Source organism: Myotis daubentonii, chromosome 21, assembly GCF_963259705.1.
Source record: "Myotis daubentonii chromosome 21, mMyoDau2.1, whole genome shotgun sequence".
NCBI classification, from domain to species: Eukaryota; Metazoa; Chordata; class Mammalia; order Chiroptera; family Vespertilionidae; genus Myotis; species Myotis daubentonii.
The window spans coordinates 18,181,980-18,202,168 of NC_081860.1; the positions used below are offsets into that span (position 1 = coordinate 18,181,980).

The window sequence follows — 20,189 nt, forward strand, 5'->3', positions numbered from 1 at the left end:
GCACCTTCGGGTACCAGTTCCAGGCCACCTGGACGCAGGACGGTGTGGCTGTAGGAGGGGAGGGAGGGGGAGGAGGAGGAGGGGGTGGGAGGGAGAGAGAGGGGGACAGGGAGGGGGCCTTGCCCCGAGATTCTGAACAGCATTCCTTGCTCCAAAGGCTCTAAGACTTGATCTTTTTTCTTTTTCTTTTTTTAAAAAATATATTTTATTGAATTTTTACAGAGAGGAAGGGAGAGGGATAGAGAGCTAGAAACATCGATGAGAGAGAAACATCGATCAGCTGCCTCCTGCACACTCCCCACTGGGGATGTGCCCGCAACCAAGGTCCATGCCCTTGACCGGAATCGAACCTGGGACCCTTCAGTCCGCAGGCCGACGCTCTATCCACTGAGCCACACCGGTCAGGGCAGACTTGACCTTTTTTGTTTGTTTGCTTGTTTCTAATCCTCCCCCCAGGATCTTTTTCCGTTGATTTTTTTAGGGAGAGTGGAAGGGAGGGGGAGAGACAGAGAGAGACACACACGGTGTGAGAGGCCCCTGATCCAGCCTGCAGCCGAGACGTGTGCCCTCGACCAGGATCGAACCCAGGACCCTTCAGTCTGCAGGCCGGCGCCCTGTCCGCTGAGCAAACTGGCCAGGGCTAAGCCTTGATCTTCTATCCGTAGCTCATCATGAAAATGTCTGTGTGAGCCCTGGCCAGTGTCTCAGAGTGGTTAGAGCGTCAGCCCGCACACCGGCGGGTTGCAGGTCGGGTTCCCAGACAAGGGCACCTCCCTGAGTCGTGGTTCATCCCCTGCCCCTGGCCCGGTAGCGTGTGGGCAAGGCAGCTCGTCGATGTCTCTCTCACATCGGTGTCTCTCTCTCCCTCTCTCTTTCTCTCTCCCTCTCTCTCTCCTGCACTTTATGGAGTTTCATTCTAAACTCTTCGATGCTTACACACCGCCCGCCCTGTGAGGAAGTGTGGTGTCCCCCTCTCTGTTCTCGGGGTCTCCGCCTGTCTTTGTAAAGGAGACCCCCTTGGAGCCGGCTTGGTGCCTGTCGGGGGACCTGTGTGCTCAGCTCTCCCCAGGCCCTGGAGTCCTTCAGGTGGCAGAGCTCTGCCCACTGGGTGGGGAATGGCACTTACCATGCACCCGCACGCAGGCCTGGGCACCCTCCCCGAACCTTCCAGCCTCCCTCCCGCGCCAGGAAGGGAGCGGTGTTCCGAGAAAGCAGTCCGGACGGAGGCCTCGCCTTCCCCGATGGTGCGTGCCCACCCTCCCTCCGGCCCCCTCGTCTGTCCTGCCCCAGGGCCCCCTCAGGACCGGTCTCCGTCCCTCACCGTGCACCCCGCCCTCTGTGCCGAGAATAATTCCTTGGTTGCTTTCAGCATTTCTAGTTCACCCCCGGCTGCTGGTGACAATGAGCGAAAGGGGCCATTGTCCCTTCCCCGGCCTCCCACAGAGCCCGCCTTCAGAGGGGCCAGGGCCTCGCACGCAGATGGGCCCCAGGGAGGCCTCGTCACAAAGGCGGGGAGCACAAAGCGGGCATCGGGGACACCTGCTCCGGCCGGTGGAAGTAGGTGACGCTGGGAAAATAGCAGGCCAGCGGAAAACACAGTCTGAAGCTCAGAGCCGAAGGCTCAGAGAAATGAAGCCTGTTCCTTTTAAAAAATATATATATATATGTTTTTATGGATGTCAGAGAGGAAGGGAGAGGGAGAGAGAGAGAGGAACATCCATGATGAGAGGGACTCGTGGATCGGCCGCCTCCTGCACGCCCCGCACGGGGGATCCAGCCGCAGCCGGGAATTGAACAGTGACCTCCAGGTTCACGCGTCATCGCTCAGCCACCGAGCCACGCGGCCGGGCTGGGCTGTGACGTGTTCCATGCGTGGTGTTACGAGCATGTGCACGGGAACCCGAGAGATGGGCTGCGATCTGCGTGCAGGCGGCTGGCCCCGGGTACCACCCCCGTCTCTGCAGGGGAGGCCCTGAGAGCTGAGGGAGGAGGGCACTTAGCCGAGAGGCTGGCGCGGAGGAGAGGTCTGCGTGAGGTCGCGGGGCCCCGCAGGACACGCCGTGCGGCCCGGCCTCGCTGCTGGGAGTCAGTAGATGCGCCGGGGGCCGGGGGGCACGGGGTCAGCGGTTTAACACACGAGACAGGCACTTGACCCAGATGAGCCGCCGCTGGCTCGGGCGGCTGATGGGCAACCAGCGCTTTCCGGACACCGACCGCGTCGCCCCGCGCTCACCCGCGTGGGCGTGGGGTGACGTCAAGCTAAATGGAGCACAAACGAGGAGACGTGACTGCCGCCTCCTGACTTCGTTTTGCTTCTCAAGGAAGAAGGACCAACTTCCCTCCGGGAGAAGGGCCGTAGGTGGCCCCCGGCTTCCTTTCCACCCTCGACTCCTGCTCCGCGGAAGATCGATCTGCGGGGGACGGTTTTTGTTTTTTAATAGAAAGTTGTTTCTTATGGTGTTTCTTATGTTTTTATTGATTTCAGAGAGGAAGGGAGAGGGAGAGAGAGAGAGAGAAACATCCATGATGAGAAAGAACCGTGGACCGGCTGCCTCCTGCACGCCCCCCACTGGGGATGGAGCCCGCAACCCAGGCCTGTGCCCTGAGCAGGGAATGGAACCGTGGCCTCCTGGTTCCTAGGTCGATGCTCGACCACGGAGCCACCTGGCCGGGCTCTCATGGTTTATTTTTGCTTTTCAAGGAAGAATGAGCAATTATTCCTCTTGGAGAGAAGAGCCTTGGGTGGCCCACGGCTTCCTTTCAACCCTCGACTCCTGCTTCGCGGAAGATCGTTCTGCGGGTGGCAGTTTTTTCTCCGCCTTATTTTCCTGCCGATAAAGCGCCGGAAACGATCAGCCAGAGTTTTAAATGGATGACAGGCGGTTCCGCTTGCTTCTAATACGAATCTGTCTTGTTGTCACGTTTCTGATGGATAAGATATTAAAAAAAAAAAAAAGTTATCTCACTCTTCCAGGAGCTGGAGGACTGGAAAGGATAAATCCAGAGACAGGAGTGTGGGACGGACGGACGGATCTCAGGAGGAAGGGGGGTTGGGGGGGAGATTCACCGGGAACTTGTATGTACGTGTGACGAGCCCAGGGACCCAGACAATAGTGTGGCGAAGGCCTGGGAGGGGCAGGGCCAGGTGGAGGGGGTCAGTGGAGAAAAAAAGGGGGGCATCATAATACTTTTAACAATAAAGATAAATTAAAAAACAAAGCAAAACATTAGGCCTGGCCGGTGTGGCTCGGTCGTTGAGCGTTGACCTATGAACTAGAAGGTCCCGGGTTCGATTCCCGGTCAGAGCACTTGCCCCAGCTGTGGGCTCGATGCCCAGTGGGGGTCGTGCAGGAGGCAGCTGACCCATGATTCTCTCTCATCATGGATGTTTCTCTGTCTCTCTCCCCCCTTCCTTCCTCTCCCTCTAAAATCAATTAAAACATATATTTTTAAAAAAACACAATAGCCGAAACCGGTTTGGCTCAGTGGATAGAGCGTCAGCCTGCGGACTGAAAGGTCCCAGGTTCTATTCCGGTCAAGGGCATGTACCTGGGTTGCGGGCACATCCCCAGTAGGAGATGTGCAGGAGGCAGCTGATTGATGTTTCTCTCTCATCGATGTTTCTAGCTCTCTAGCTCTCTATCTCTCTCCCTTCCTCTCTGTAAAAATCAATAAAATATATTAAAAAAAAAAACACACACAATAGAAAACAAAATGAGGGCAGGGTGACTCAGTGGATGCTAATGTTTTGGGTTCAAAGTGTCCAGAAAATGAATCTTTTGTAAAAAAGTGATGTTATTTTCAGGGTGGCCTCTCGGAGCCATGTGGGGAGCACAGGGAGTCCCACCGCGGGCACACACTGTGGGGTGGAGGTGGGGGTCACCCATACGCCGTTGACGGACGTTTCATCACCAGCCGCCCCGGCGGGTGACCTTTGGCCTCCTGTCCTCTAGGGTGTCTGAGTGGCCGTGCGTCACGTCTCCCGGGTGTTGGGTAAATGCTCCGTGACGGACGCTGGGTTCTCTGCTCCGTGCGTGTGGGGTCAGCTCGCGCCCTGACCGGCTTGTCCAGTGGCAGATGCAGGCGCGGGAGAGGTGACCCCCGGCTTCCTTGCCGAGCGCGCTGTGCCCTCCGCACTGCACGATGGCCCCCACGCGGGTCACAGGACTGCAGGCCATTTAGTCCAGGGCAGTGGGCGCTTGGCATGTGTCCCTCTCATCACGGCTGCTTCTACCGCTCTCCCCCTCCTCCTTCCTCTCTGAAATCAGTTAAAATATATTTTAAAAAGAAGAGCAATTTCCTGACTTTCTAAGGTGCCGTGTGCTGTTCTGAAACTTCCAAGATACTCTTTCTGCCCTTTGTTATCCTATATAACGAGGAGCTAATACGCTAATTAGACCCAACAGCAGAATGACCGGCCGGACAACCTTCCGGACGAAGCCGGGGCTGCGACGGCCGAGCCCCTTGCACTGGGCCTCTGGTTTATTTGTAAAAAAAAAAACCCTTCGAGGCTGAGGCTAGAATCCGGCACTGGCGTCCCAGGCAGGTGCCCACGTGGGAAACGGGTCAGAGAGGAACCCACCGCAGGGAAGTTTGAGGGCCCCAGGCTAAGTGTTCGCAAGAGCTTCTGAGACGTAATTCGGCCGAAGAGCTGTGATCCGCGACGAGCCCGATCCGGATCCCATCAGCTCTTTCCTTGGCCTTCAGGCTGCGGAAAGACCCAAAGCAAATTCTGCCGGGTCAGCGTGGCCCAGTGGTTCAGTGTCAGCCTACGAACCAGGAGTCATGGCCCGATTTCCGGTCACGGGCACAGGCCCGGGTTGCGGGCTGGATCCCCAGTGTGGGGCGTGCAGGAGGCAGGCGACCCATGACTCTCTCTCATCATGGATGTTTCTCTCTCCCTTCCTCTCTGCAATCAATAAAAATATATATTTTTTAAAAGCAAAGCAAATTGTTACTTTTCCAAGGTGCCTTGGGATTTGGGGAGCACCGGGGTGCCACCTGGGCCATAGTTCGGGGCCTGGCGTCTCCCCGTGCACCCAGCCTTCTAGGGCTTAGAGGTGACCAGTGACTGATGTCGTTTGTCAGAAAGACAGGGGCACCAAGCCCTGACGGTGCTGCTCCCCACCTGAGAGGAGTCTGGAGAGAGAGCCCTCTGTTTTACCGCTGCGTAGTATTCTGTGGTGTAAATGCACCACAGTTTTTAAGATATATGTGTGTATTTTATTGATTTTACAGGGAGGAAGGGAGAGGGATAGAGAGTCAGAAACATCAATGAGAGAGAAACATCGATCAGCTGCCTCCTGCACTGGGGACCAAGCCCACAACCGAGGTACATGCCCTTGACAGGACTCGAACCCGGGACCCTCAGTCACAGGCCGACGCTCTCTGCACCGAGCCACCCCGGCCAGGGCAGCCTCCCAGAGCTCTTTTATCCGCTCGTCTTCTGAGGGGCTGGTTCCAGGTCTGAGCTCTTGTAAACTGTGCGGCTACGAACACAGGGGTGCACCCCTTCTTTCTGAGGGGGTTTGGGGTTTCTTAGGACATATTCCTGGAAGTGGGCTCCCTGGGTTCCGTGTTTCATTTCTCAAGGGAAGGCCTTTTGGAGAAGAAAGGGAGCGGTCGGTCAAGGTTGGTCGGCTACCACCTGCCCCGGTCTCCTGCCGCGGAAGCTGTGAACGGAGATTGTGTGGTCATTTCCTCGTTAATTAGTTCACTCGCGGGATGGGGTGCCCTTCTATGGGTTGCTTGGTAGACGGAGTCGGTCTGCAGTACGGCGACTCCTTCCCCAGTGGTGTCAAGGAGAGAGCGATCTGATTACCTAAACGTTGCAAAACATATTAAAAAAACCTTTCTTTTCTGCTGCGACAAAGATTCTTCCTGCTCGCTCCGCGGACGTAAATAATAGATGGGAACAGGGTGAGGACGGCTGGCGTGCTTACCCGAGGTTCGTAAGGGTTTCTCGTGCAAAAATCCATTTTTTTCTCCCAGCAAATGAGAGAGCCGGGCGCCTAATCCATCGTGCTGGGCCCCTCGCGACTCCGGTGCAACTGCGTTTTTTAATACGTGCGAATTGTCTGTAAGAAGCGAACACCATCCTTGGTTTCCCGGGGGACGCGGGAGCCCCGGCTGCTCTGTGAGAACCGTCGTGCTGTGTCCTGATGGACACACCCCCGTGCGTCACAGGAGATGCTGCGTGTCACCCTTCAGTCTGGCCTCGAACTGGAGAGGGGCGTCCACCCGCCCGGAATGCGTGTGGGGGCAGGTTTCTTCAAACGTGACACAATGCCGTCCAGTAATGGTCCGTCTGATTTACGTTGAGTCCGAGTGACCTGTTACAAGATTCCAGGCCAGGAGGAAGGGGGAAACTGAGGCAGGAACGTCAGGACAAGGCCAGACGGTGTGAGTCGTCTGCAGCCGGCCTGCATATAACAGCGCTGCCTCCCCCGGCCAAGGGCACTGGGAGAGCAGAGTTAAAGACCAACCACCTTAAGGAGAGAATGCAGGGAGGGAGGGAGAGGGGAGAGGGAGGGGAGGGGGAGGGCACTTTTACTCTGGAAGCGGAGCAGCCAGCATCTCGGGCTCGGCAAGATGTATAGGTTTGCTTGCTTTGCTTTCTCAACAAAGGTGCACACTTTAATCGCTTTCATAAATTAGCTTTCCACAGCGCAGTGCAGGTCTCTCGTATACATTCATTCCTTTGAGAAGACGAGGATGCAGGTTGGGGAGCCTCTCCCACTAGCTCAGGGGGCTGCCCTGTCCGGGAGCACCTCCCTGGTGTCGGTGGGAGGCGCCATAACAAACCCCTTTCCTTCGCCCTCTGGCCGAGACGCAGGGAGGTGTGTGGTCCGAGCAGCTGTGTCAGCCCATCGGGTCCCGAAACCGGACAGGCGAGGGTCCCGCCCTGCCAGTCACTCTGTGAGCCCACTCAGCAGAGACAGGGTTGAACCCTGTATGAGCATCGACTCCAGTAATGCCAGCAGCCGGTAGGGTGTGGCTGGCGTGGCTCAGCAGTTAGAGCGTCCGCCTGCGCACCGCAGGGTCTCGGGTTCGACTCCTGGTCCAGGACACCTAGCTGGGTTGCAGGTTCGATCCCTGGCCCCCAGTCAGGGCGTGTGCAGGGGATATCGGATCGCCGAGTCTCTCTCACATCCGTGTTTCTCTCTCTCTCCCTCCCTCCCTTCCTTCCACTCTCTGTAAAAATCAATGGGAAAAATATCCTTGGGGAGGATTAACAAACAAACAAACAAAAAAGAAAAGAAATAAAAAATGTGAAAGGGTATTAGGTGAAAATGCAGGAGATACGAATGAAATACGGACTTGGGTTAATGAGGTGTCCACACGGGCCCATTAGTGGTAACAAGTGTAAGATACGAATATATGTAGGTTGTGAATCATCGCAGAAACTGTACCGAGTTCTGTAAGTCTGACACTGCCCTTACATTTCAGATGATTAAGAAAATAAACAACAAGACATGGAAACTACCTTTACAGTTTATTGAATTGGGCGATGAAGTCGGGTCGGGTACCCTGGCCCTAGTTACCTCCTCATATTTCCTAGAGCACTTTCCGCAGTCATCCTAGAAGCCGTGATATTCACGGGGAATCTCATGGGTGCCTCAGAAATACATGTTTATAATTCGTGGACAAGCTATTTGTCCTAACGTCCCTAAGCCGTCTGGCAACCTTTCAGAAGGGTCGAAAGTTAAAAAACGAGCCACACGTATGGAAGTAGACCCGTGAGGCACGGCTGTGGGCCCCAGGGGCACCCTGGCTCTCCGTGTAACTTGGGGCGCCGCTTACACGTTGAGGGTGTTATCTTAACGTGCTGACAGATGAAGACGGGTCTCCAGGCGCCGTGTGCTGATACGGGCGCTGCGCCCGGGGAGACGTCCTAGCTCGGCCTTCGCTTTGGGGCTCCTGTCATCAACACCAGTCATTGCAGCCGTTCCCTTCCCCCTCGTCATCGAGTCTCCGAGAAATCCATCCGCCTGGCAGCCGACGCGCTTACTGCCAGACACCTGTCGCCATCGCCCTTGAGGGCGACACCCGGGACGCGGCCCGTTTCAGGAGTCTCTGACGGATGGACGGCGTTCTCCGTGAATATTCTGAACGTGGTCCGGGAGCGCTTGAGTTCCTTTCAGGCGAACTGAGAAAAAACCGTGTGCGTTCGGGGCAGAGTGGGACGCGTGGCCTCCCTTCGTCCCACGGCGCACGCGGGCCTGTGCGCTCCTGGGACGGCCGTCCCCGGGGGACCGGCCTGTGCTCTCCTTTTGTGTTGTCCTCCTTCTTGCCTGATGAGTTTGGCTGTGGATTAGACCGTGTGTGTGTGTGTGTGTGTGTGTGTGTGTGTGTGTGAGGGGGGGGGAGGGAGAGAGAGAGAGGGGGGGGGGTGCATGATGCCTCCAGGTAGCTGGCACCCCCAAGGTTGAGGCCTGTGCCCCCAGGATTAGAGCAGGTGACCCGGCCCTAATTATCTCCTCGATCATAATCGAGTCTGTCACCTGGAATCGGGACTGCGTCCTGGTGTGCAGAGATGGGAGAGGAGCGGGGATGGGAGAGCAGGCCTGCAAGCTGTTACTATAGCGACCAGGATGCAGACTCCTCTGTCACAGCCGCAAACAGGAGTGCTTTCAGACCAGGGACAAAGGGAAGGTAAATCAGGACTGTTTCCATAGCAACAGGGAGACCATCTCCCGCTATGGGTAGATGACGCCGCCCCCCCCCATTATAATGTTGATATCTGTTCATTATTTTACTTATTTAAGTATAATTTTATTGATTTCAGAGAGAGGAAGGGAGAGGGGGAGAGAGAGACAGAAACATCAGTGATGAGAGAGGATCATCCGTCAGCTGCCTCCTGCACGCCCCCTGCTGGAGATGGAGCCCGCAACCTGGGCATGTGCCCTCGACTGGGATTGGACCCGGGACCCTTCAGTCCGCAGGCTGACGCGCTATCCACTGAGCAAGACCGGCCAGGGCCGGCCCATAACTTTAAGGAGTAGAAATACAGAAAACCTTCCTCCTGAACTGAGGGCTTGGAGCGTGAGACACAGAAACACAGTCAACCCTCGGTTCTCGAACGTCTCCCATCCCCAGCAGTTAGGTTCTCGGCCAAGTTGCTCATGCAAAGAAATGTCTCCGTTTTTTCGAACCAAACTTCAGTTCTCGACCTGACACCCCTTCCAGGCTGATGCATCGCCTGGCCCAGAGCCCCTCTGGGGTCCCAAGCAAAGGAGAGAGTGGGAGTGAGGTCACCGCTGAGCCTTGGGGTGTCCCTAGCTCAGGTCAGGGGACCTGGCTGCTCAGCGACAGAATGAGATTCCGCACCCGCGGAGGGAAGTCTGCCGGGGGTTGCAGTACTGCACAGCAGAGAGCTGACAAGCAGGAGGGCAGTGTACCTCGGGTTCCCAGCGTGGGGCGCACGCCCCCGGGGGGCAGCTTGGTGTTTATGGGGGGCCATTCGAGAATGCGTCATTCACAGTGCAGGTTTTGCATTGCTTAGGGTCCTAGGGGCCTCGTAGACAGTCTGTACACATCTACGGTGACGTATTTATGCCTCTCAGCCCTCTGTTATGTCGGGTGGCGGGCTCAATCCCCAGTGGGGAACTTTATTTGCTGTTCTTTCATATCCCTTCACATGATTATATATATATATTTTTTTAAAAAATATATATATATTTTATTGATTTTTTACAGAGAGGAAGGGAGAGAGATAGTTAGCAACATCGATGAGAGAGAAACATCGATCAGCCGCCTCCTGCACATCTCCCACTGGGGATGTGCCCGCAACCCAGGTACATGCCCTTGACCGGAATCGAACCCGGGACCCCTCAGTCCGCAGGCCGGCGCTCTATCCACTGAGCCACACCGGTTTCAGCTCCACATAATTATATATTTTTTAACAATTCCTTAGTGAGTCCTTCCTCACTCCGTCCACTGTCCTTTCGCCCTTTTGCTTTTCTCTCTCGTGGACGCCACATTCTTGGGCAGCTTGTTTAGGCCGAGTTCACGGCCTCTTCGGCTTCCTCCACGTGAACGGGGCTCACTTTGTGAGTAAGAAGAATTCTGTGTCTCGAGAGGGGGTGGGGGCGGGCAGGAGGCAGCCGATCAGGGAGGGATTCTCTCTCATCGTGGATGTTTCTCTCTCCCTCTCCCCTTCCTCTCTGAAATCAAGGGGGAAAGGATATATGTAACTTTTTAAAAAGAGGAGACGCACTCACGGCACCACCGCCCGCCCCTCGCTCTGTTGCAGGAATACCAGATCGACATCTTTTTTGCGCAGACCTGGACGGACAGCCGTCTCCGCTTCAACAGCACCATGAAGATCCTGACCCTCAACAGCAACATGGTGGGGCTGATCTGGATCCCCGACACCATCTTCCGCAACTCCAAGACGGCCGAGGCCCACTGGATCACCACCCCCAACCAGCTGCTGCGCATCTGGAACGACGGCAAGATCCTCTACACGCTGAGGCGAGGCGCTGGAGGGGGCCCTGGCGGTGGGGGACCCGTAGGGACGGGAACGCTCTTTCTCCGCTCCGTGGGGTCTCTCCTCACATTATCCACGCCCGAGGGCGCGATGCCTGGGTGCCACGGGTGTAAAACGAAAGGCCCAGAGCGGGGCTCAGTGGCTGAGCATCGGCCGAGGAACCAGGAGGTCACGGTTCGATTCCCGCTCAGGGCACATGGTCGGGTGGCGGGCTCGATCCCCAGTGGGGGGCGTGCAGGAGGCGGCCGATCCATGACTCTCTCTCATCATGGATGGTTCTCTCTCCCTCTTCCTTCCTCCCTGAAATCAATAAAAAAAATATTTTAGTAAAACGTCACCTTGAAAAAAATAAAAGGAAGGCACGCACATCGTAGGCCATGAATGAAGGGCGTTCTTCATCAGGACCCGCTTCTGCTGGAAGTGGGCCGTGGAAATGAGCGTTCCTCCATTTAACCCACGGGTCCACTTAGCCGGTACGGGAAGATGTCTTGGCGCACTAATTAACACGTGTAATTAGAGCAAATTAACAAACTCGAGACCACAAGGCGGGGGCGGGGGGTGGGGGTGAAACAGCCGGGAGGGCGTTCCCCGACGCATCCCTCCTGGAAACCTGGCTGCCCTGTCACGCGAGCTCCCGGGGGCAGGGCGGGGCCTCCCAGAAACCTGGCTGCGGGCGAGAGAAGCCGGGCTTCAGGGAAGTCTGATGCGATGCATGCTGCAACATGCCACAGCCGTGCCCGCACCTCAGCCAGCCTTCCTGCTCCCCGGGCATGAGGAGGGGCCGGGACCGGCCCTCCCTGAACCCCAGGCCTCGCCCTGCTCTCCCAGACTCCCCCTCACACCTTTGCTGCACCTGCTGCCTCTCTCTCTCTCTCTCTCTCTCTCTGTCTCTCTCTTTTTCTCTTTCTCTTTCTCTCTCTCTCTTTTTGGTCAATGCTCACCGAGGATATTTCTCCCAAAGGTATTTTCCCATTGTTTTTTAAAGGGAGTGAAAGGGAGGGGGAGAGAGAGAGAGAGAGAGAGAAACATCGATGTGAGAGCGACACATCGGTTAGTTGCCTCCTGCACGGAAGCTCATGCCCGTGACCGGGAATCAGACTCGTGTCCCTCTGAGCAGCTCTCTAACCACCGAGCCAGGGCTCTTTGTTTTATTTCTTTGGTTAAATAGGTTTTTATTGATTCCAGAGCGAGGAAGGGAGAGAGAGAAACGTCAGTGATGAGAGAGAATCATGGATCGGCTGCCTCCTGCACGCCCCCTACTGGGGATCAAGCCCACAATCCAGGCACGTGCCCTGATCAGAAATTGAACCGTGACCTCCTGGTTCATAGGTGGACGCTCAACCACTGAGCCGCAGGGTCCAGGCAATAAAAACATTTTTTAAAAAAAGCAAAACAAAATGACACTGCACCGCCCTCTCCAGTGGGGCTCAGCAGATAGAGCGTCAGCCTGCAGACTGAAGGGTCCCGGGTTCGATTCCGGTCAAGGGCACATGGGTTGCAGGCTCGATCCCCAGTAGGGGGCGTGCAGGATGCATCTGGTCCATGATTCTCTCTCATCATGGATGTCTCTCTCTCTCCCTTCCTCTCTGAAATCAATCAAAATATATATATTTTTAAAAAGCAATACAAAATGGCACACCCCCAGAACAACCCCATGATGCCACTGAATGGCTGGTGCCACCACCAGGAGCGAGTCACATGTGCTGCCTGCCCCTCCCCTGCCCTCCAGCCCCGCCCTGTCCCCCCCACCACACACACACTGTGACTTTGCTGGTTCTGGCTGGCTGACCTTGACAGTGACCTTGGCTCCCCTGCAGGCTCACCATCAATGCCGAGTGCCAGCTGCAGCTGCACCACTTCCCCATGGACGAGCACTCCTGCCCGCTGATCTTCTCCAGCTGTGAGTACCCCCCGGGCCCGGAGCCCGCGAAGGAACACCTCCCAGTCTGAGCGGCTGGCGACGGTCACGTGATGCGTTACAGCGTCACCACGCAGCCAGACAGAACAGACGACAGTCTGGTTTTGGCCACTGGGGTGTCTTCGCCCCAGACTTCATTCCGTTGGACCCCCCGTCGCAAAATAGGTGCTTGGGCGCAGCCGTGTGCAACGTAACCGTTCCTCAGAGTAGTGACGGGTTTGGACGTGGGTGGGCAGTTTTTTTGTTGTTTTTTTTTTTTAACCAAACACCCTTATGCCAATGGGCTGTTTTGCGTATTATTTGGAATTACACACAACTCATGCCCTCTCCGGCCGCCGCGGCCCGGCCCCTGTGTGTGCTCACCGATCCGGAGGCTGTCGGAGAACCTGGTCCTGGGGGTGTTCTGTGCAGGGTTCCGAGGTAGACACGGCTGACTGAACCCCTGGCCTTCACACCCAGCTCCACGGATGGAGCGTCGGCCTGTGGACTGAAGGGTCCTGGGTTCGATTCCCGGTCAGGGCACAGGCCCGGGTTACGGGCTCCATCCCCAGTGTGGGGCGTGCAGGAGGCGGCCGATCCATGATTCTCTCTTTGATGTTTCTCTCTCTCTCTCCCCCTCCCTTCCTCTCTGAAATCAATTTAAAAATTTTTTTAAAAATTTGAAAAGAAGAGGTTTCCTGGCCAAAAAATAATAATTAAAAAAAAATCGTTGGCCTTTGGTGGCTGGTTCAACCTCCAGCCCCTCTCTTCTCTCCGGAGGTCACGGGGATGGCACTCAAGTCCCGACCTTCCCCCTCACCGGCCTGGTTCCCTTGGCAACCGGCCCCCATCCCTGCTCTCTTTCCCAAAGCTCCCTCCTCCGCATAACAAAAGGCTTTGATGCCGGCCCTGGTCACAACCCAGGGTTTTCAGGGCTGTGTGCCAGAAAAGGGACAAAGGCCAAATATATAGTTTTAATTATATATCATTAGCCTCCGAGCAGGAGCGAGCAGAGCTGGTAATTACCAGAGGGCAGTGTGGCTCCATTGTGCCGGGCCAGGGAGCCTGGGGCGCGTGCGGGTCCGGCGTGGACAGGGATGTGTCTGTCTCGGCTGGTGTCTCTGGTCAGCTGCCTTCTCCTCGGCCCCGCCTCTCCGATCTGCGCTGGGAGAGAACTGGTGACGACCCTGTGAGGGGCTGTCTCCCGCCCACGAAGAAGGGTCCTACTCAACCATGAAAGGACAAATCTGGCCCGGCCGGCCTGGCTCCATGGTTGAGGGTTGACCTATGAACCAGGAGGTCACGGTTCCATTCCCGGTCAGGGCACAGGCCCGGGTCGCGGGCTCGATCCCCAGTGTGGGGCGTGCAGGAGGCGGCCGATCCATGATTCTCTCTCGTCATGGATGTTTCTCTCTCTCAATTCCTCTCCCTTCCTCTCTGAGATCAATAAAAGTATTTTTTTTTAAAAAAAGAAAGTATGCCAGACACGGGATTTTATAGTTGTACCATAAATAATATTTCGGGTTCGACTTCTGGGAACCATTAATTGGGAAACAAAATGTTCTTTCCTCGGGAGCTGGGAGTTCTGTGGGGAGCGGCCAGGGCTGACCTCCTAGCAGCTCTGCTGTGATTCTCACTCTCCTGGTGAGACACTCAGACATAAATCCCATCTCCCACTGGGCGTCCCCCTTCAGCTCTTCATTCCTCTGAAATGCAGCTTTTAGCCCGGCCGGCCTGGCTCAGTGGTTAAGCTTCGACCTGTGAACCAGGAGGTCACGGTTTGATTCCCGGTCAGGGCACATTCCCTGGATTTCAGACTCGATCTACAGTGTGGGGTGTGCAGGAGGCAGCCGATCCGTGATTCTCTCATCATGGATGTTTCTCTCTCTCTCTTCCTCTCCCTCTTTCTCTGAAATCAATAAAAATATATTAAAACAAACAAACAAAAACCATGCCTGGGTAAAAAGTGTATTTCTTTTTTAACATGAGGAAGTGTCCCTCTAATTCTTTCATTTTATTTCATTTTAAATATTATTATTTTTTTATTGATTTCAGAGAGGAAGAGAGAGGGAGAGAGAGAAACACGAATGACAAGAGAGAATCATGGATCGGCTGCCACCTGTACACCCCACATTGGGGATCGAGCCCACAACCCGGAATCCAGCCCGGGACCCTTCAGTCTTCAGGCTGACGCGCTATCCACTGAGCCCAACCAGCTAGGGCCACCGGGCATGGTTTTGTATCGTGCGTTGGGTCCTTGGAAAATATTGCCTCACAGACTTACGCTGATCACCCAGGTGTTTCCCAGGAACACTGAGACAACATTGGTTAATATTGTCACCCACCTCACTCGAGCAGTGTGCCGAGAATTCGGGGATGATTAAGCTCACGAGGGGGACACACGCTTCCTAAAAATGTTAATTTCCACCTGAAATAGCAAATGTTAGTCTTGGCCACAGATACACACTGTCAGTAATTTCCTAGGAGTGACAGATCTCATTCATTTCCCAGAAAATGCCTACCACACACCCAAGTATGAAAATCACCATAATTTGCCAGTTTTTATTCGTAAAAACACTATTTCCTGAGAAAAGTTTTGCCCTTCAGCACCTTGGATGCAAGGTTGATTGTGGAGGAAGATTTTTAGATTCTTTCTAAATCCTTTCTGGGAGCCGCTCTGTTGCAGGGACTTTCTCCCCAGCTCTAGGAAATGCTGTGCCCCGAAAATCAAGGTCAGTGGAAATGGGAGAGGGAGTGCGGAGAGAAGGGGGGGCGGTGGGAGCAAAGCCACAGCGATCCTCAGGGGCCACAGGCAGCGGCACCCCCTCGGGGTGCCCGGCTGAGCTCGCAGGTTTGCCTCGAGCTTCCTATCCCCTATCCTGTGACCCCTGCAGGGTCCCCCGAGGCCCAGACGGGAAAGCAGTGTGTGATGAACGGCACAGTGGCGACCATTTAAAGAATCGGAGCCCTGGCCGGTGGTGATCAGTGGTTAGTGTCAGTCCACGCATCAAAGGGCCGTGGGTTCGATTCCGATCAAAGGCAACGTTACCTGGGTTGCGGGTTCGATGCCCAGCCCTTGTTGAGGCGCGTGCAGGAGGCAACCCATCGATGTGTCTCTCACATCAATGCTTTTCTCTCTCTCTCTCTCCCCCCTCCATCCTTTGCACTCTCTCCAAAAAGCAATGGAGCCCTGGCCTGGTAGCTCAGGTGGTTAGAATTATCGTCCCCGATACCCCAGGTGGTGGGTTCGATCCCTGGTCAAGGCCCATGCAAGGACCAACCGAGGAATGAATAAGTGGGTAGAGCAACAAATAGATGTCTGTCAGTCTCTCTAAAAAATCAATAATAAAAAAAAAGCAATGGAAAAAATATCCTCGGGTAAGGATTCACTAAAAAAAAAGAATGAGGGAAAAAGAAAAGTGCTGCATAAAAAGGTATTTCTCCCATCTCAAACACGTGTCAGGGGTCGTGACGTGCAATCCCCAGGCGAAAGCTTTTGTTTTTCTCTCTCATTTTTTTTTTTACATATTTTTATTGGTTTCAGAGAGGAAGGGAGAGAGAGATAGAAACATCCATGATGAGAGAGAATCATAGATCAGCTCCCTCCTGCACGCTCCCTACTAGGGATCGAGCCCACAACCCGGGCATGTGCCCTGACCGGGAATCGAACCTGTGACCTCCTGGTTCATAGGTCGACACTCAACCACCGAGCCTCGCTGGCCGGGAAAGAGCTGCCTGGTTTAAAATGCTTCATAATCGCCAAAACCGGTTTGGCTCAGTGGATAGAGCGTCGGCCTGCAGACTGTAGGGTCCCAGGTTCGATTCCGGTCAAGGGCATGTACCTTGGTTGCGGGCACATCCCCAGTAGGAGATGTGCAGAAGGCGGCTGATCGATGTTTCTCTCTCATCGATGTTTCTAACTCTCTATCTCTCTCCCTTCCTCTCTGTAAAAAATCAATAAAATATATTTTAAAAAAATAATAAATAAAATGCTTCATAATCAAAAATAAAAATATTTGTTGTCACCGTTAGACCTCCCACTGGGCCTTGTTTTTAACTTTTATTTTTGGGGGGTGTGGTATGTTCAGTTATAATCGGATTTTACTATTTTTCTACCGTGGCCTGTAATTAAAGCTTAATGAGGAGAGATATATTTTATTTAGTTATTTGTGTTTGCAAATCATCAAAGTCAATACAAAACAAAAGCCAGGATAAACAATGCAATTATATGCCAGCTCCGAGGCATTGTAATAATATAAACTCGCCTTTGAAGCCGAGGAAACGAACATTGGGGATCTGTTCCCATGATTGAAGATATAATAAAACAGCTCTGGTTGAGCGTCACCAGGAGGTCACTGTTTGGTTTCCGGGTCAGGGCACGTGCCGGGGGTTGTGGGCTCGATCCCCAGTGTGGGGCGTGCAGGAGGCAGCCGACCCATGATTCTCTCTCATCATTGATGTTTCTCTCTCTCCCTTCCTCTCCCTTCCTTTCTGTCTAAAAAAAAATCAATAAAAAACCATATTTTTAAAAAATAGGTCTGTAATTCCCCGGTGGTGAATTGAACAGCAATCTCTTTTAGCCGAGGGAAGAAGAGGAACGTAAATTCCTTTCGGGAAAGAGGAATCTTACCCTTTGCCTACGATGACATCCTTTCTTATAGTTGGTGGTGAGGATGTTGGTGGGAGCTGAGAACAAGAATGCGGGGTGAGCACCGTGGACCGTTCACGGTACATGCTGTCCCAGGCTGGTTGCCTGTGGCTGCCCCAGGCAGCCCATCAGGGCAACTTGTGTCTGCGGGTTCCACTCCCCTTCCTTTCTCTCCGGCCAGCCGGGCGTCTTTGCGAGGAAAAGCAACAGAGCCCGAGGGAAATGATCTGTTTTGCAAATCTCAGCTCGATAAAGTCAATATCCGTGAATGGATTATCTCACAGATACGTTCTTCAGTCTATTTGTATTGACTTCAGAGAGAGGGAGGGAGGGAGGGGGAGGGGAGAAAGAGAGAGAGATGGAGAGAGAGAGAGAGAGAGAGAGAGAGAGAGAAACATCAATGATGAGAGAGAATCATGGGTCGGCTGCCTCCTGCTCACCTCCTACTGGGGATCGAGCCCGCAGCCCGGGCAGGTGCCCTGACCGGGAATCGAACCTCCTGGTTCATAGGTCGATGCTCAACCACTGAGCCATCCCGGCCGAGACTCATGTCACAAATACAGATATCTTACGGTCTATTTAGAAAGAGAAAATCATGCTACATATCTCAAAGTATGACGTGGCTTTCTTAAAAGACTGGCACAAAAACATGTGGTGGGGAAAATGAAGTGTAATAGCGGGAAGTCACTGGGATTGGGTGAGAGCAAAGGAATCTTCCGGCTCTTTAAAAACACACACACAGCGAAAAGAGTCCGTAAACAGCCCTGCAGTGCGAGCCTTTATGGGTTTCAAGCCCACACTGTTCGGCTTTAATTGCCTTAGTTATGTTTTATTAAGCCAATAACGACCTACAGTATTGCACAAAATTATACTCAAATATTAACTCGGCTTCAGACTGCTATCTGTGTGCGTTTTATAGGAAATGTGTCACTGTTATTGGGCTTGATTCTTATTTTAGGAAAAAAGCAATTGCCAAAATAATACCAGAATATTCGATAGGGGCTGATTTTCGTTTCTCTCTCTCTCTCTGTGTTTTATTAAGACCCAGTGCGAGCACGCCCCCTACTGGGGATCAAGCCCACAACCCGGGTGTGTACCCCTGACCCGAATCGAACCCAGGACCCTTCGGTCTGCAGGCTGACGCTCTAGCCACTGAGCAAAACTGGCTAGGGCTTTCTTTTGTTTAGAATTTACTGTCTCTTTCTTGTTTCCAGTCCACTGTTGGAATTTAGGAGATCATGGAGTAAACTCCTCAAAATACTTTTAAAAAACACCCAACAACCCGGCCAGTGTAACTCAGTGATTGAGCGCTGCCCAATGAACTAGGAGGTCACGGTTCGATTCCTGATCAGGGCACATGCCAGGGTTGCTGGCTCGGTCCCCAGTAGGGGGCGTGCAGGAGGCAGCCGGTCAGTGATTCTCGTCATTGATGTTTCTCTCTCTCTCTCTCTCTCTCTCTCTCTCCATCTCAATCAATCAATAATATATATATATATATATTTTTTTTTTTTAAAAAAAGCTGGGATGGCTGTGCTGCTCCCAGCTGTTTGCAGAACCCTATGCAAGTACTCCTATCGGGACTCCAAAGATGTTTACAGATCTTCACGCTCAAGAACTTGGAGTCAATGAAAGATGAGCAGGCACAGAAGGAGAGCAATGTAAGAACTGGCAAACAAGAGGGACGCCGAAAATAGACTCCACGGGGGGTTTAGGGAACGCACGTCTCCAGCAGGCAGCCAAGAGCTCTCCCTGTCACGGCGGAATCATTAAAATAGAAGCTATAGAAACTCAACAGTGGGCCGCAAACAAGAAAGAGAAAGCAAATTCTAAAAGAAAACAGGATGCTTCGTAAACGGACATTAAAGAGCTCTAAAGACATCATCGTAAACTAGAAGGTAGGTCAGAATAAAACAACCCACACGAAATACTGCGAAGATGAAGGACAGCGAGGGGTGACCCCTCGGCAGAAGCGCAGACTGCGCCGTGCGGGGAAAGAGCCCAACACGTGTATAATTGCAGCCGGAACAGACAAGGAAGGAAATGAGGCCGCTAAAATCTGAAGCCCTAAGAGCGAAGGAAAATGTAAAACTGATGAGAGACCTCCAATCAGAAATTCAAAAAACCCACATGAACTCCAGTCGGGATGAATAAGAAAGTGATTTTTTTTTTTTTTTCAAAAAAACAACACTTGAAGCACATCAAGGTAATCAGCTGAAAATCAGACTAAAACGGAAAAACATCTTAACAACCCCTGGAGCAAAAACACTCATTTTCTTCACAAGGGCAGTCATTGGGTTGAGAGCCAGAGCTAACGTCTCAGCCGAGAAGGTGGAATTTAGATCGTGGCGTGAACTCCTCAAAGGACTTTAAAAAAGAAATAACCCACAGCCCAGCCGGTGTGGCTCAGTGGTTGAGCATCACCCAATGAACCAGGAGGTCGCGGTTCGATTCCCGGTCAGGGCACAGGCCTGGATTGCGGGCTCGATCCTCAGTAGGGGATGTGCAGGAGGCAGCCGATCAGTGATTCTCTCTCATCACTGATGTTTCTATCTCTCTCTCCCCGTCTCCCTTCCTCTCAAGAAAATCAATAAAATATATCTTTTCAAAAAGAAGTAAAAATTAAAGTTTTTTTGTGTGTTTTTTTCACTATTTGCGACTCTCAATTCAATCTGGGCATGTCCAGTTACAAACGCTATGATTTGCATTTTGAACAATAATCTCACAGTAGGATAATCATTCTTTGCTTTTCTGTTTATTGCAAGTCACTGTGGAAATGAGTGTCATTCATTGCCCAGTTATTGTTAATGTTTTATCTAAATTTGTTTTTGTATAATTTGTTCCGTTCAAGTCCCGGCAGCCAAACAGAGTGAAAAGATGCCTAGATTCCTTGGGAGAAAACAGCAAATGAGGCGATACATAGATTATAAATCATAATTCATTTATTTAAACAATGTTTAGCACATAATAATGTACACTTACAGGAAATTTGTCATTGCAATAATTCGGGTTTAAAGTATTGTCAGTGAGCCCGGCTGGCGTGGCTCAGTGGTTGAGCGGCGAACTATGAACCCGGAGGTCACAGTCCGATTCCCCATCAGGGCACGTGCCCGGGTTGCGGGCACGATCCCAGTCGGAGGCGTGCAGGAGGCAGC

The 20,189-nt window shown here is 53.2% G+C and overlaps 1 protein-coding gene across 3 annotated transcripts in view; it reads left to right on the forward strand.

Annotated features, from left to right (window-relative positions):
• Nucleotides 1–20,189, forward strand: part of GABRG3 (gamma-aminobutyric acid type A receptor subunit gamma3) — a 49,322-nt gene that overhangs the window by 20,195 nt on the left and 8,938 nt on the right. For all 3 annotated transcript variants that reach the window (XM_059678407.1, XM_059678408.1, XM_059678409.1), the window contains exons 4-5: nt 10,256–10,476; nt 12,310–12,392. In XM_059678407.1, coding sequence (XP_059534390.1) covers nt 10,256–10,476; nt 12,310–12,392 — 304 coding nt within the window. The remainder of the gene's footprint in view (nt 1–10,255; nt 10,477–12,309; nt 12,393–20,189) is intronic.